Here is a 16,959-nt window from a genome sequence, read left to right as displayed (position 1 = left end):
CACTATACTTTTGTTTTTTCTCTATCTTGATTGTAAGGGATTTTTTTTCCTCTCATTCTCATCTCTTCTTTCATCTTTTCTGTCTACTAACGTTGAGGTCTATATGCCTCTAAACTTATCCAGTTAACTGGAGGCACATTCAATAGTGCAGCCACGCTACTGAATATAGCCGGCTATCTTAAAGTTAGTTGGATAACTGTAGCTGGATAACTTTAGGGCAGCTCTTTGACCCGACCAGGCTTAGCTGACTAACTCAACTCCTCCCAGTTATGTCCCCAGAATGCCTCCAACTTAGCCAGTTATGTGCCCAAATATTCATTTAGCTAGCTAACTTCTGAGTTAGCCGTCTAAATGCTTTGGAATATGGACCTCGTTATTTCCTGGTTCTCTCTTCCGTTTTCTCTTTCTTTCTATGCTTGTCTCCTTTCTTTATCCATGTCCTCATGTGATTCAGATCTTTCTTTAACATTTTTCTCCATCTTTCTCCTCTGTCTATTACTTTCTGCTTTACCTCTCTCCCTCTCCCAACTCCTCACCCTTCCTCTGTTTCTTTCCTACTCTTCCATTTGCTTGTCTCTTCTCCTATTGGCTCCTCTGAGCCCTCCATCTCTTATTTCCTGGATCTCAGCCCTCCATTTTCTCATCTCTTGATCTCCATCTTCCTTTCCCTCTTTCCCTACACCTTCCACCTCTTCCTTATTTCCCAGCCCTGCATTTTCATTTCTCTCTACCTATGAGTCTTTGACCTCCCTCGATTAATCTCCCCTCTCTTCACCACCCAGCCTTCCATGTCCCTTCACCTGATATTGCTCCCCATCTCTTCCCATTTACTCTCTCCAACCCCCAGCCTTATCTCCATTTTTTGCTCTCCCCACACCTCTTCGCTACCCATTTCTCTAGTCTTGGTCTCTATCCTGAGGTTAGAAGCAGTAGAGCAATCACCATGAAGCATGGGAGCAGAGGGACTCAGAGACAGCTGCCAGCCACGGGACTGAGGCACAGACAGCAAGTACTGCAAGAGACCGGGAAAGTGGTGTGCTTTTTTTTTTTTCCCCCAGCACTGCCTTCTCTTCCTCCTACCTCTGCCCATTCAATAGTAAGAGAAGAGGAAGAGGAGACAGCTGTGGGGACAGGAAGCACAGCGCTGAATACCGCAGTGCCTACTGTCTGTACTTTAGTTCTACAGCCAGCTGCCTCTTCTGCCCCTCTTGTGCTAATGATGGCAGCTTTGGTCGTTTCCTTCCTGTGTAGCAGCCGTGATGCCACACATCTCCATTTTACTCTTCCAGGTCAGAACATGGCAGCTGATAGGGAGCCCAGGATCTCCTGCTTGAGATTACCGCTTTCTGCAGCAGGGGCAGGCGGTTGCTTTCCACAGTTCAGGCTCCCCTTCTCCCGTGTGCTGGTGGGCTGGGTTGTGTAGCCCTTGGCAAGTCTGCAAGTACCCCCAGGGAGTACGTGTATCCATGATTGAGAGCGGATGGTTTTTGAAGAGTCACAGAATCAATAACAAGAGGAATGAGAAGGAAATTGCGAAGAGATGGAGTTCAGAAGAGGATGTTTCTCTGCATGCTTCAAGGGACAGAAATCTGTGTGATGGATGAAGGGAGGAAAGAGGAGAGGAGTTGGGGATGGAAACGGCTGCGTCTAATTTCTTTGCTATTTAATTTCCGAATGAGGATGCTAACTTCAAACAAACACCAAAAAAATGAGAGTGTGTTTGGAGAGATGACTTTGGCTGAATGGAGGAAAAAAAACTTGTTGGATGTAAAACGAAACATTTTTTTTTCCAGCTCCTTGAGTGACTAGTGATTCACAGAACTTGGTCACTTTTTTTTTTTTTAACCAGCATTTAGTGCAGGTTCTGTGACTCCCCTATTTCCTGATGTGATGAGAGAGAGAGAGGTCTTATGCAACATTTAGCCCAACTTTGAAGCCCTCTGTCTACCATAGAGACCTTGAACAATGAGAAGCCAACAGGTCAAGCTTAGTTCATACATCACAAGTTGTAAGAATAAAGAAGAGAAAGAACAGTGAACAAGACAGTGGGATTCAGGTTACAGAGCCAAGAAGGGATCCATATGTTTAAGAGAATGATGGGTTAATGAGAACTCCTGAGAGGTCAGGAGGGGTAGGGTGCAAATGATGAAGAATGCGAAATCCTGGACCAACTTGGAAAAGGTAGAAAAAGAACTGCTAATAAAAAAAAATCAACTGAATTGCCTCAAGAGTGTGAGAAAGAATAAAGACAAGCCACAATAGACTAAGGTTAGATGAATAAACTTTTTGAGCCATGTCCCCCTTAAATTACTGCAATTGGGGGCCCCCTCCAAGGTGTGTGTGTGTGTGTGTGTCACACACATTGGACGCGTGTTTTCGACGTGCTAGCGTTATCCCTTATTCAGTAAGGGGCCGAAAACGCGCGTCCAACCCGCTGAACCTAATAGCGCCCGCAACATGCAAATGCATGTTGATGGTCCTATTAGGTATTCCCGTGCGATTCAGAAAACAAAATGTTTGCTTTCGGAAATTAGCGCCTACCCAAAGGTAGGCGCTAATTTCTTCAGGCACCAGGAGAGTGCACAGAAAAGCAGTAAAAACTGCTTTTCTGTGCACCCCCCGACTTAATATCATGGCGATATTAAGTTGGAGGTCCCGAAAGTTTCGAAAAGTTAAAAAAAAAAAAATTTGAAGTCAGCCCGCGGCTGTCGGGTCGAAAACCGGATGCTCAATTTTGCCGGCGTCTGGTTTCCGAGCCTGTGGCTGTCAGCGGGCTCGAGAACCGACGCTGGCAAAATTGAGCGTCGGCTGTCAAACCCGCTGATAGCCGCCACTCCGGTCCAAAAGGAGGCGCTAGGGACGCACTAGTGTCCCTAGTGTCTCCTTTTGCCTGTTTTTACCGCCAGGCCTCATTTGAATAGAGAATCGCGCGCACAGGAGAGTGGCCTGTGTATAGGCCCGCTAATTAGCAGCCTTTCCCCTTTAGGTTCAGGCTTTTTATAAGCAGCCTCCATTTTTCCGGCACATTTAAGAGGGCAATTTTCAAAAACTGTGCAGATTACCTGTTGGCTCTGATCACATTTATCCATGGATTTTACACTAATTCTCAAAGGGAAAGCACGTGCATGCTTCCCCTTTGAAAACCACCCAAGGAAAAAGTACCTGCTGAGATTTGCCCCAGCTTTTCTTACGAATACATTTTTTCCCGGCAAACTTGATATGCGTAGTTTTGAAACTGCAGAGCTACCCATGCGGTTGTCTTCCCACTTCTGAGCCTGCCCCAGGAACGCCTCCACAGGAATGCGGATAAAAGCACTCATGTAATGGAGCACCACATGTGCTTTTACCTGCATGCAGAGTGGGCAATTTTCAAATAGCCTTTTCACCCATGTAAGCAGGCATGTTTTCATGGGTAAACAGCATTTGAAGACTCCTCAGCACTGCAGTTCAGCTCCCCTCCGTTCCAGAACAGAATGCCCACGTGGATACAGCAAATAACTGGTGTCTCTCTCCCCACCACACAGGATTATGGACTTAGCCTTATCTTCTCTGCCGTGCTTTTCCCCCTCAAAACAAGAGAAACAGTAAATAACATGGAAACCAGCAGTATACCAAGTCTGCCACTTGGTGGCAGAAGAATATAAACCAACACACTGCTTCTCGACAGAATGCTGCTTCTAGTTACGGCAATAAGTTGCAGCAACCATCACTGGTCACTGTGGTTTGATTATAATGCAGATCTGCTATAAATCATAGAGTGGTTTGTATGATATTGTGGCAAATGGTACTATCATCCTCCTTTTGGTGACCTTACATTTCTTCTACTTTTTCCAGAAGTTGAGCACTTCAGCTTAGTTGTCTCTTTGGCTACCTATATTTACTAAAGTGCAGTTCACCTCTTGAATAAGAAGCAGATACATGTAACAGTGTAGTTTCAGTACCTGTATGTACATATATATACTGATAATGCAATATATAATTTTACATTTAATTATAGCCAGGACCATCCTTGGGGGAGGGGGACAAATAGGGGATGATAGCCTGGGCCTTGCATTGCCTTGGTAGCCTCATTCCCAACACTATAATTTCCTGTCAGCTAGAAGGTGGACACATACACGTCAATATTCCAGGACCCCACTGCAGTTGATATGCCTTGGGACCCGCATCCTCTTAAAGTCAGCCCTGTCTGAAGCACTTTCACATCTTCTAATTTAAGGCTGTAGAGGCAAAAACTCACAATAAAAACTTTTTCAAATACATCTGAAGCAGGAAGCATGTGAGGGAGTCAGTTGGTCTGTTAAAATGATGGAGGGGTATAGGGGTACCCTAGGGATGTGTGATCAGACAGCACCTAATGCACAATGGCAAAAGAAAGGGAAGGAAGATAGGTAGGGTATCAACCCCAGTACTCCAGTATTTAATACTCTACAATAAGAGATTAAATTGTGAAGTAAGGAAAAAAGGCGTATCACAGAGTGGGTCTCTTCCACTAGAATCACTAGCCCAGAGTAGAATATCCAATGGGGTGTGAGTGAAGGCGCGGCTTCAGGTAGCCTGGAGCAAACTGCAGGGACAGATACAAAGGGGAGGGAGCTAGAAACAGGAGGAAGATGAAATGGAATTCCCTCCAACAGAGCCTGAGGTGGATGGAGGAATAAATGCCAGAAGAGGATGCACAAGGAGAGGTGGGAGAAGAGCCTATGGAGACAGAGGAATCAATGTGAAGCCAGTGAATAACTACTAACATAAGAAAGTTTAAACAGCTTTAATAAAACAAATAAGCTATATATTATTGTTGGCTGTGGAAAGCAGTGGCTGGGATCTGGCTATCATTTGCATGACACAGGGTGAGTGTCTAGGCAAAGCTTATAAGTGCCAGATAAGGTTACAGAATTACCAGCCACCAAGAGGGAGGTGGGCAACAAGCAACCTGTGTATGGGCTGCTGGCTGAGAAAGACTGCTTTTGTTTTTCACACCCTGTACTAGAGTGTGTGCATTTTTTGTGTTTAAACTAAGCTGTGGAACTATATGCAGTGTAGGCAATTCAGACATTGTAAAAGCAAGCGCTCTGAGTAAGGCTGCTGTTGATTTCTTCCTGCTGAGTTAGACTGATTTTCCAGGATAGACTGAATCTTGCAGGTCACACTATTCCTGGGAACTCATATCAAGTGAGGGCAAGAAGCTGCTAAAGTAGCACCAGTGTTTGGACATTAAAAAAGCCACAAGCAAGCCACATCAGACCTAGAGCGTACCCAGACCACCCCTTGATGGGAAGATAAGACCATAGCAGAAAGACTAAATGAATTCCTTGTTTCAGTGCTTACAGAAGAGAATGCTGGGGAGACACCCATGCAGGAAATGGTATTTAATGGTGATGGTTCAGAAGAACTGCAACAATAACATGATGAACCTGGAAGATGTAAATAGGGCAAATTAACAAATTAAAAAGTAGCAAATTCCATGCAGCAGATGGAGTACACCCCAGAATTCAGAAAAACCTCAAAAAATGAAATTGCAGACCTATTGCTAGTAATTTGTAGCTTATCATTAAAATATATTGTATTGGAAGATTAGAGGGTGGCCAATGTAATGACAATCTTTAAAAAGGGCTCCACGGTTGATCCGAGAAGCTATAGTCTGGTGAGCCTGACATCAGTGCTTGGAGAAATCGTACATACTATTCTAAAGAAAAAAATTACAGAACATATGGATAAAGTTTAATGGGACACAACCAACATGGATTTACCCAAAGGAAGTCTTGCCTCACCAACATGCTACATTTTTTTGAAGGGGTTACTAAACACGTGGATAAGGAGAGAGCCGGTAGATGTAGTGTATTTGGATTTTCAAAAGACAGTTGACAAAGTCCCCCATGAGAGGCTCTTGAGAAAATTAAAAAGTCATGGGATAAGAGGCAATGTCCTATTCTGGATTGCCAATTAGTAAAAAGGCAGGAAACAGAGTAGAACTAAATGGTCAGTTTTCTCAGTGGAAGAAGGTAAATAGTGGAGTGCCTCAGGGACTGGGGCTGGAACTTTTAAACATATTGATAAATGGTCTGGAAAAGGGAATATTGAGTGAGGTGATCAAACTGCAGACAAAACAAAATGAATCCAACTTGTTAAATCACAAACAGACTGTGAGAAATTGCAGAAGGACCTCACAAGACTGGGCATCCAAATAGCAGATGAAATTTTATGTTGACACGTGCAAAGTGACTTACACAGGCAAAAGTAATCCACACTGTAGTTACACAATGCAAGGTCCCATATTGAGTCCCCACCCAGGAAAAGGAGCTAAGCGTCATTGTGGACAATATGTTGAAATCCCCATCTCAGTATGTAGCAACAGTCAAAAAAGCAAACGGAATGTTAGGAATTTTTAAAAAGGAACGGAGAATAAAACGAAGAACATCATAATACCTCTGTATTGCTCCATGGTGTGACTGCATCCAAAGTACTATATGCAGTTCTGGTCACCACATCTCAAAAAAGATATAGCAGAACTGGAACAGGTTAGGTTGACCAAAATGATAAAGGGGATGGAACAGTTCCCCTATGACGAAAGGCTAAAGAGGTTAGGACTCTTCAACTTGGAGAAGAGACGGCTGAGGGGAGACAGATCAAGGTCTACAAAATCATTAGTGAAGTGGAATGGGTAAATATGAATCAGTTGTTTACTCTTTCAAAAAATAAAAAGATTAGGGACAATCCATGAAGTTACTAAGAAAAACATTTAAAACAAACTGGAGAAAACATTTTTCACTCAATGCACAGTTATGCTCTGGAATTCATTGCCGGAGGATGTGGTGAAGGCAGTTAACATAGCTGGGTTTAAAAAAAGGTTTAGACAAGTTCCAGGTAGAAAAGTCCATAGATCATTATTAACCAGGTAGACCTGGGGAAAGCCACTGCTTATCCCTGGGCATAAACACTATGGGATCTATCTACTTTTTGGGATCCTGCCAGGTACTGTGACTTGGATTGGCCACTGTTGGAGATAGGATGCTTGGTCTGACCCATATTGGCAATTGTGGTGTTCTTATTAAGTGCTGAGCTCGGCCTGGGGGAATTCTGAGGGACTCCTCGCTATAAAATTATTTCCTCAACAGGACAGCGTTTGTAGCACCAGATTTTTCCACATACACTCCTGCAGAACTGACATGCTGCATTAAATGGACATTTCATATCCTTCAAACAGCATAATGGGACTTTAACCAAGGGAATGTTCTGCACTTACAAACAAAAATGAAGCTCTCTCCTTTCAATGGGTTAATGCATAGCTTCAGTGAAACCAAGCAGCTATACTCAAAAGGAGACTATATACAAAGGAATTGCACGGCTAACTACAAGATAATTACGTGCTTGTCATACCTACACCTACACACATCTTATTTGCTCCTTCTGTAAGCTTTGTTTTGATTCCTTGAGAGGGAAAGACTGGTGGCAGGTACTGTGAAGGCTACAATGATTCACAGCCATTCTGAAATCATAGGCATGTTACTTTAAACAACAACGCAACTGCGCCCCCAACCCCTCAAAGACTAAAGTTTGTCTTTCACAGTTCTGATTGTGATTTTCATTGACTTAGATTGTCTTCCCAGGGTCAGTTGCTCTGTAATGCCAAGAAGACGACCCATATGTCTCATGGTTCTTTCAGTAAGGTATACCCTCATATGTGGGCTAATGCACACTTCCGCCTGCCGGACATATGTGACTTCTTTTAGAAGATTGTTGTTATTCAGTCACATTTTTTCCAGTTTTTTCAATTTTAAGAAGAAGACCCAGGCACGACCCTCAGCTCAGGCTCCTGCATCACGGGCCTGAAACAGCTAGAGAAGAACCATCGTAGAAAAGCCAAGCGGTGCCCTCACAGTGACTAGTGGTCACTCCAAGAGGAACACTAAAAGCGACTGAGAGCAGAGTTCTCCCACTCTCGCGGACGATGAATGGGATTTGGAAGAAAAACAGGAAACTCCCGGGGGGATCATGTAAGATGGAACTTGAAGGAGAGGTGGATCAGGAGCAGCAGGGACCGAGACGCTGCAGGTGCAGACAAAGAGAATTTTAAAAAAATGCCTTTACTGAAGAACAGTGCTCCTTCCTTTCTTTCTGGCCAGCCCAGGCGCTGAACCATTCACCCGCACACACACATTCCGGCCTTAATCACGCAAGGACAAACCTCCTCAGTTCAGGCAATGACATTTCAGTATAAGGAGTGCAATGCACCCCCCACCCCCGTGTCTCTGCTAGCCCATGAACAGAATCCTCTGCTTGTGTCACAACTGGCTTGTGAAACGTACACACTCTCTCCCTCTCCCTGACTCTACTAACACAGTAACTGATTCTGCAGGAAAGGACGTGCTCCACACCTGCTCTACTTACAAAGAGTTTGCTCTTGTAAAGGTACTTGCTTCTCCCACTGGAGTCTTTCACTTCCTTGCTGAAGACCAGCGACATCTCGAACAGGAAAAGATGCCTCTCACGGCCCTTGCGGATTAACGTTTTTGGGTCCCAGACTTGGAATGATTCCTGAAGGATAAGCTCTCCCTGAGATTCAATGTTCTCATCAAACCCTGGAAGGTCCGAGGGAACAAAGAAAAAAAAACCAAAAACCACAAGGTGAAATTGAAGGTCAAAGAGTAACAAAAGAAAGCACAGCACAAGGGGAAAAAAATATCTTTGAGAAGGGTCAGTGAATTTAATTTCTGTCCCTTGCACCCAACATTATAGAACATAAATGAAAGTCTGACTCATCAGAGTATGCTGCCCTTGTGTGATATTAAATAAGAGAGAGAAAGTGCAGTGAGACTCGTGGAAATACAGCAGGCCACAGAGATCAGCTGCTTGACAGGATGCAGAAAGTTTTGCTGGCACAGAGCCATACAGCGCACACAAAGGTGACATGGACAGCATATAAAGGAAACCGCTCACAAACTGCAAAGATATCAAAATACAAAATCCTTTCCCATGGCTTTAGGTCTCAAGAGGTAGTCTAATGCTGTGTTTGGCAAAACATTTACAATTGAGCTGGGCAAGGAAGGAACTTTCAAATTCCCAGGGGCAGCTTGCAGCTCCCTGGGTACAAACCCACTAACTCATCTGAATTTTCAAAGTACCCATGGATCTGAGCACACCACTAAAAAAAAAAAGATACGTGCGATGATTTAGAAATGAAATCCCTGCATGCGCTTTTCCTCCCCTGACCTAACCACACCCCCTTTTCCCACCTGGGAAGAGTGAGTGTATTGTGAAAGTCCCACAATACCTTGCAGGTGACGTCACAAAGAGGGGGGGGGGGGGGTCCATATGAAAGTCGGGCACAGAAACACTGTGCACTGGAAACGGTAAAGCTTTCTCCAATGCAAAACCTTTGCCAGCTTCGCCAGAGTACTCTTCTCACTAACAAATACTTTCGCTGATAAAACGCGAATCACTGGAGCAAAACTTTCACAATCTGGAGGGCAGGCAAACATCTGGGCCCAGGTCAGGTGTGTGGGGGGGGAATCCAATGCAAGGAACTACTTCCCTTGGGAACAATCAGCTAAGAGGCGTAGGTGGGTGTCCCCCAGAGGTCAGACACAGCATTACTTTCAGGTAGAAGTGACGTGTTCTAATCACTACGAGCTGTAGTTTGCCCTCTGGCATTTCAAGCTTTTCTGAGACGGAAAAGCTTGAAATCTTAAGAGACCGATGACTTTGTTCCCTTAGCAGACGCCTAGTTTGCCTCGCTGAGGAATACAATAAGAATGTAAAAAAAAAAAATTACCTCCTACGCTGCCAGCAATAGGAATAAAATGCTTGTGTACGCCATAACCCAATACCCCACTCCATGCTAAGGCTCAGAGGAAAAAAGCTGCAAGCATGTAATGGAGACCGAGAGTGCTGTCCACACCACGGGTCTGAGGGCCACATTAGTACCTTCTAGCATGCTGAGATGCATGGCATCGTTGGCTCGCTTTGGCACACTGAGCATCACCTCCAGGCCATCTTTGATCTCTCCTTTTCCTTCCTCGCAGCACGTTAGCAGCTCCTGCAGAAGATCAGTAAGCTCTGGGTAATACACACCTTCTCATGTCTGCAGCACGTCTGCATACACCCACCCCCACACACACACATGTACAAGTGCTTGAGCAGCAGCCATAAGCATTCTCCATTTCGTGCCATGACTTTCACAGTTACACAAGAATCTCCTTTACCCCGGGATTAACACCCTGATTTTACACTGGGATACGCTATTATCATGTTTAATATGTTTTTTTCATCCAGGAATAATTCTGTTGTCATTGCCCATAAAGAAAATAGAAAGGTTTAAGCTGTACAAGTTCAAGAAAAAATTACTAGGATAACAGGATATCGGCTGCATGCACATCATTTTTTTTTTTTTAAACATTATTTGGCATGCTCAGCCTATCTCATTCTGTTGCTGGTGGCTAAATGGTAAGAGTCAGATGTAGGGGAATAAAACAATTAGGTCTCCTTAACAAGAGAGACAGGGAGAAAAGACAGAGCCGCTACCTGCCCCTTGTTTCAGACTAGAGGAAAAAAAAAAACATTTAAAAGTCTGGCCAGTTTTCAGCCTTGTCCCTCAAATTCCCCTAGAGAAATGAATTTCAATGGAAGGGCGAGTGTCTCTCCCACATTTCTTATTAAAAATGCCTCTTGTTGGCATCACATATGAACAGCTCTGCGGGTGCAAGCTTTCACCCCTCTCCTGTGCAGGAGCATAGGAAAGTTGATTCTTACCTGCTAATTTTCGTTCCTGTAGTATCACAGATCAGTCCAGACTCCTGGGTTTTGCCTCCCTTCCAGCAGATGGAGACAGAGAAAGTTTTGCTGACACTGCTACATAACCTGGTGTGCCACTTGCAGTCCCCTCAGTATTGACCTGTACCCAAGTCAAGATACTAACAAACTACAAGAAAACATAATCACGTCCCCCTGAACGAGCAGTAAGAATTGGAACCTAATAATGGGAACAAACCTTTCCAACCTTCACAAAGTGAGAAACTTACAAACCTGTGCCAGTCTTCAGACCAACTGCCATAATAGAACGAGTGGACTCTCCAATTCTCCCCACATCAACTGGGCGGGACTCTGGACTGATCTGTGGAACTACAGGAATGAAAATTAGCAGTTAAGAACCAATTTTCCTTTCCCTGTACGTAACCAGATCAGTCCAGACTCCTGGGATGTACCCAAGCTTACCTAACCAGGGTGGGACTGTGAGAGTCCCGCTCAAAGTACACTTTCAAAAAAGCCCATGGCCTCCAGGGCCTGGACATCCAAACGATAATGCCTGGCGAAAGTGTGCAACGACTTCCAAGTAGCTGCCCTAAAAATCTCTTGTGGCGATACTTGCTGACATTTAGCCCAAGACGCTGCCTGAGATCGAGTAGAATGAGCTTTTAAACCCTCAGGGATAGGACAGCCCTGACAGATGCACGCTGAACCTATAGCTTCTTTCAACCTCCACACTATGGTGGACTTTGAAGCCTTATGTCCTCCTTTTTGGGCCACTCCATAGTATAAAAAGATGATTGTGCATGGTGGCCATATAGGGGTATATTTTATATTATGTCATAGAACACTCTACACACAATCTGGTAAAGCAAAACTTAGTTTACTAAATTTAAGTTAAATATATGGATAATAAATAAGTAAAGATAAGTAATATCAAAATTGAATACAGGATCACAGTAAGCTGTACATAAATCGATACAGGCAAATAGGAGACAGACAGAAATAAAGATAGACCATTAATCAAAAGATAACAAAGAATACCTCCCTTATATATCTTCCCTCCATATAAGCCAGTGTTCTTGGAAACCTAGAAGATGCGGGCCCGGGGACTCTGAAAAAGAATGACTCGCTCTCTGTTCCTTTCAGCTCATCCAACTAAAATAAGCAAATGCAAAGCCTTATATATCCCTCTGCAAGTTAGGTGTTTCAATTTGCACTTTATCCAGGAAGGTATTTCAGTACTAGTTTTTTTTAACTCGCCATTTGTTAAAAGACACCAAATGTCTTAACTCATTATCAGCTCATTGGATTTGGTACTAGTCTTTAGCATTTGATCTTCCAATGTGTTAAAAGATACTAAATGTCTTTAGTTTTTGATCTCCCCAGAGGCACCAGATGTTCCCTGGGGCCATCCTAACTCTCCTGTTGCCGGGATGTCCCAGGAACGATGTGATAGTGTCATGCCTTTATTCAATCTTTCTACTTAAATTATATTCAATATATTGATCCACTGTCATCAATCATTATAGCCTGTTCTGATCCATAGCTCTCTATTCGTGTTACAGTCTTCCAGGGATCTAGCTAAGCTACCTAAAATTATCTTCTTACAATGATCTGATAGCCAAAAGCTATTAGTGACTTTGAGATACCGCAACAAGGCTCACTCTCCTAAGAGGAAAGGCTGAAGATGTTAGGGCTGTTCAGCCCTAAGTAGTCCCAACCAAGCCACAATGAGAGACTGGATCTGGCTATCTCTGTAAGAGGCAGCGGCAGATGAAACTGTTCTGACAAAGGATTCCACTGGGAAAGCAACACCCTCTGCAAAGGCCTCATATGAGCAAACACCCAAGGAACCAACTCCAACGTGAAAGCCATGGAACTGAGAACCTGCAGGTAATCCCAAACCCTGGGAACCGTTCTCTAAAACAAACTGTGAACCTGCCTCTGCAGTCTGCGATCCTGGTGTCCAAACATGCCCCCAGGAATTCCAACACCTGAGGAGCAGTAAGATGACACTTCGACAGATTCACTACCCAACCCAGGAATCTCAACCACTGATGTACCAACGCTACTGCTTGTCTGCACAGAAACTTTGACTTTGCTTGAATAAGCCAATTGTCCCAGATATGGGTGAACTAGAATACCCTCCTTCCTGAGAGCTGCCACTGTGACGACCATCAGCTTGGTGATGGTCCTTGGAGCAGTCGCCAATTGAAAGGAAGGGTGCAAAACTGACAATGAGTCCAGAGAGTCATGATCCTCAGAAATCTATGATAATCCAGCTGGATCGCTATGAGCAAGTATTCCTCGGTCAAATCTAGAGGCCAAGAACTCTCCTTTGTGTACTGCTGTAATGACCAAGTGCAGGGTCTCCATCCAAAAACTAGGAAACTTGAGAGCCACGTTCATCTTTTTTAAATCCAAAATTGGTTGGAAGGTCCCTTCCTTTTTTGGAACCACAAAATAAATTGAATAGCTTCCTGTCCCCCATTGCCCTATGGGGATGGGAACAATGGCTCCCAGCATCTGTAACCGGTTGATGCTTTCCTGTACCATCGTCTTTTATTTATGGAAGTGCAAGGAGAGACCATGAACAAATCCTTTAGCGGGTGAGCAAATTCTAAAGCGAACCTTGTCTTATTACACTTAGGACCCACCAGTCCGTTGTGATCCTGGCCCACTCCTTGTAGAAAAGAGTCAACCGACCCCCTATAACGGGCACCAAGGAGTGGACTGGCCTCGATTCATTGGGCAGACTTGGCTCCTTATGCCCCCTGGCCGGAACCATCTCTATTCTGCTTTCGACTTCAAAAGGAATGGTTCCAGAAATGCCACCTCCCAGTGCCTTGTCTCTGGGCTCCTTCCGAAGCCCTATTCTGCCAAAACCACCTATTCACCCTAAAGCGAGGTCACGTAGAAAAGGACCCTTTTCCGCCTTTCGGGTTATCCTCCGGCAATCTATGCCCTTTATTCTCTCCCAGAAGCTTTTTGAGCTCCTCTAAGTCCTCTCTAAAAAGCAGATTACCTTTAAAAGGTAACATTTCTAACTGAGACATAGACCAAACATCTGCTAACCAGTTCCTTAACCAAAGGAGCCGCCTGGCCAAGACCACTGACATCATAGTCCTAAATTACGTTCTGATGAGGTCATATAACACATCTGCTCCATAGGCCAAAACGGCTTCCAGTCGCTCGGCCTGCTTTGCCTCTGACACTGACATCGCTTTGTCAGCCTGCAACTGTTGTACCCAGCTAAGACCAGCCCGAAGTATAAAACTGTTGCAAACCATTGCACAAATCCCTAGAGCAGACAATTCAAAGATCTTTTTGAGATGGACTTCTAATTTTCTGCCCTGCATATCCTTAAATGTTGCAGAACAGACCATTGGAATGGTTGTTTTCTTTGTAACCACAGACACTGAGGCATCCACCTTTGGCAGCCTCAACAATTCAAGCATGTTTCTGGTAACTGATACAATTTACCTAGTGCTCTACCAACCTTCAAACCAGTCTCTGGAGAATCCCACTCCCTGACTACTAACTACTTCACCGATTTATGGAAGGGGAAGGCTTTTGCTGGACCTCTTAAAGCTATTCATGACTGGGTCCACCTCTTCCTCATCAGATTCTTCTCACGGAACCTTAATTCCCAGCTCCTTAAGGACACAGGGAATCAGGGGCCACAGTTCTTCCCTGTGGAAAAGACGAACCACCTTCGGATCTTCACCTTTAACAGTTGAGGCTTGACCCCACCCTTCAACCAGATCCTGTCCCTCTGGAGAAGAATCTGCCTCAGGAGGGTTCCTCTACTGGAGGCTCCCCGTCCTCCAAATCCCTCGAAGCCTCATCAGCAGCATCTGAATGTGCAGTCCTATCAAGGAATCGCCGAATCCTGTTCACACCACTGGTCCACAAAATTATGGACCTCTTCCTAGGCCGCAGATCCTGCGAATCTTCTTGCCTGGAAAAACACCACCCCCACGGCCTTCCTTATACAACAAAAGAATAAATTTGGAAGAAAAACGTGCAGGATCATCAGGAGGCCCAGGAGGTTCTCATCCTCACCCGACAGACTCCCGGGCTCCCCAGTCCTCCGTGGGACTCCGATCGGCTGGGACAGTGGAGGAGGGAAATCCCCCCCCCCCCCCGCCGGCTTCAGAGGCAGCCACAAGTGAAGCTAAAATGCTGCCATTCCCGTGCTAACAAGGAAGGGGCCCGCTGCTGCACGTGCATCACCCGCAAGCCCTGCAGGCTCTCGTTGCCTCCCTGACCCTTTCCTGGCCATCCCCAAGCCACCCTCTCCACCAGAGAGGCAGCTGTAACAAAAGCTGGCTTGGGACAGGTATGCGCGCATTGCCACATGCAGACCACCGACTGCCATGCAGCATAGCTCCTGCCGGCTTGACCGCACACCCCGATAGCCGCTCGGAGGATGCCGAAGGAAACAAAGTGAGAGCCGTTGCATCCTTTCCCCTGCATGGTTGCCTGCGATCTGCCTCCCGGGTTGACCGATGCAACAAAATAAAAAGAAACTTTTTTTTTTTTTTAAATTTTAAGGACACTTCCCTTGAAGGGCAGCAGGCTCCGAACTTCCTCCTGGGGGAGAGGGAACTAACCGCATCAATTATTTACCCCCGGCGGTGAAAGGACCAAGCCAAATAAGGGTCACCAACCCCTTGCTTGCCCATCTCAGCATCAGAAGGGATGGGCCCACCAGGACCTGCCAACCTTCTGGGAGGAAATCCTCTTCTTTCCTTTTTCGTTTTTTTTTTTCTTTATCTAATTTCCAGACTGCAGGTTTTGCACCTCCACCATCTGCTGGAGACAGAGAAAAACTGAGGGACTGCAGGTGGCACACCAGGTTATGTGGCAATGTCAGCAAAACCTTCTCTGTCTCCATCTGCTGGAAGGGAGACAGAACCCAGGAGTCTGGACTGATCGGGGTATTTACAGGGAACACTGGATTTATCTCTTGAACCCTGTTCTTTTACAGATGCTATTTATTTTACTTATTTATTTAATCAGATTTAGCACCTACCCATTTATCCAATGACACACTATGCGAGGTACAAAGTAAATCAGAAATACGAGACACCAAAACACAATAATAAAATGCATCATAAAACACTAAAAACCACCAGTACACAATAGCCCAAACCTACAGAAAGGCCTCATAAAAAAATTTCTCAACCAGTTTCCTGAAGTACAAATAATTGGTGGCCAGACATGCCTCAAGAAGCAAGTTGTTCCAGACATGATAAAGCACGTTTCCTGGTGCATACTAGCTGTACCTTTTACAGTTGTTACTTAAATATTTGTGACTTAGCACCCTCTCCTCCCTATATATGCTGACACATACATATATACACAGATCTCTCTCTCTCTCTCCTTATATATATATACACATGGTACATATATATATATGCATATGTACATATAGATATCTCTATGTGTATATAAATGTATCTATATACAATACATACATATACACACATACATACAATAACTGAAGAATCACCTTGTACAGGATGTCAAAAAGGATATTCTCTGAAAAGTCAGTAAAATTAGGAAAAAAATGAATGTGATGGATGATGGAAATTCTCATATTTAGCTCTCATAATGTATATTAACTAGGGATGTGAATCGTTTTTCTGACAATTGAAAATATCGGAAGAATTTCGTCAGAAAATATCGGAAAAATTTGTCAGAATTCGGGGGGGCCCCCGAACCCGATAGGAAAACCTCACAAAATTTTTCGTGGGGTTCTCTTATCATTTTGAGGGGGGGGCGGGAAGAAAGATCACTTAAAAATAACCCCCAAACCCACCCCGACCCTTTAAATGTAATTCTTTCTAATCCCCTCACCCTCCCGACCACCCCCCCCCTTCCAACTTTTTAAAAGTACCTGGTGGTCCAGCAGGGGCCCCGGGAGCGATCTCCCGCTCTCGGGCCATCGGCTGCCACTAATCAAAATGGTGCCGATGGCCCTTTGCCCTTAGCATGTGAGAGGGTATCCTTGCCATTGGCTGGCCCCTGTCACATGGTAGGAGCACTGGATGGCCTGCGCCATTTTTAAAGATGGCACCAGCCGTCCATTACTCCTACCATGTGACAGGGGCCGGCCAATGGCACGGATACCCTGTCACATGCTAAGGGCCATCGGCGCCATTTTGTTTACTGGCAGCCGATGGCCCGAGAGCGGGAGATCGCTCCCGG

The 16,959-nt window shown here is 44.9% G+C and overlaps 1 protein-coding gene across 1 annotated transcript in view; it reads right to left on the bottom strand.

Moving 5' to 3' along the window:
• The window catches only part of TRIO (trio Rho guanine nucleotide exchange factor), a 964,000-nt gene that overhangs the window by 313,521 nt on the left and 633,520 nt on the right, over positions 1 to 16,959 (bottom strand). The window contains exons 29-30 of the mRNA XM_029590045.1: positions 9,922 to 10,033; positions 8,386 to 8,576 (exon numbers count right to left, since the gene is read on the bottom strand). Coding sequence (XP_029445905.1) covers positions 8,386 to 8,576; positions 9,922 to 10,033 — 303 coding nt within the window. The remainder of the gene's footprint in view (positions 1 to 8,385; positions 8,577 to 9,921; positions 10,034 to 16,959) is intronic.

The sequence above is a fragment of the Rhinatrema bivittatum genome, chromosome 2, assembly GCF_901001135.1.
Source record: "Rhinatrema bivittatum chromosome 2, aRhiBiv1.1, whole genome shotgun sequence".
In the NCBI taxonomy this organism is placed as follows: domain Eukaryota; kingdom Metazoa; phylum Chordata; class Amphibia; order Gymnophiona; family Rhinatrematidae; genus Rhinatrema; species Rhinatrema bivittatum.
The sequence above is the reverse complement of the archived record's forward strand: the minus strand, read 5'-3'. Positions and strand labels throughout refer to the sequence as shown.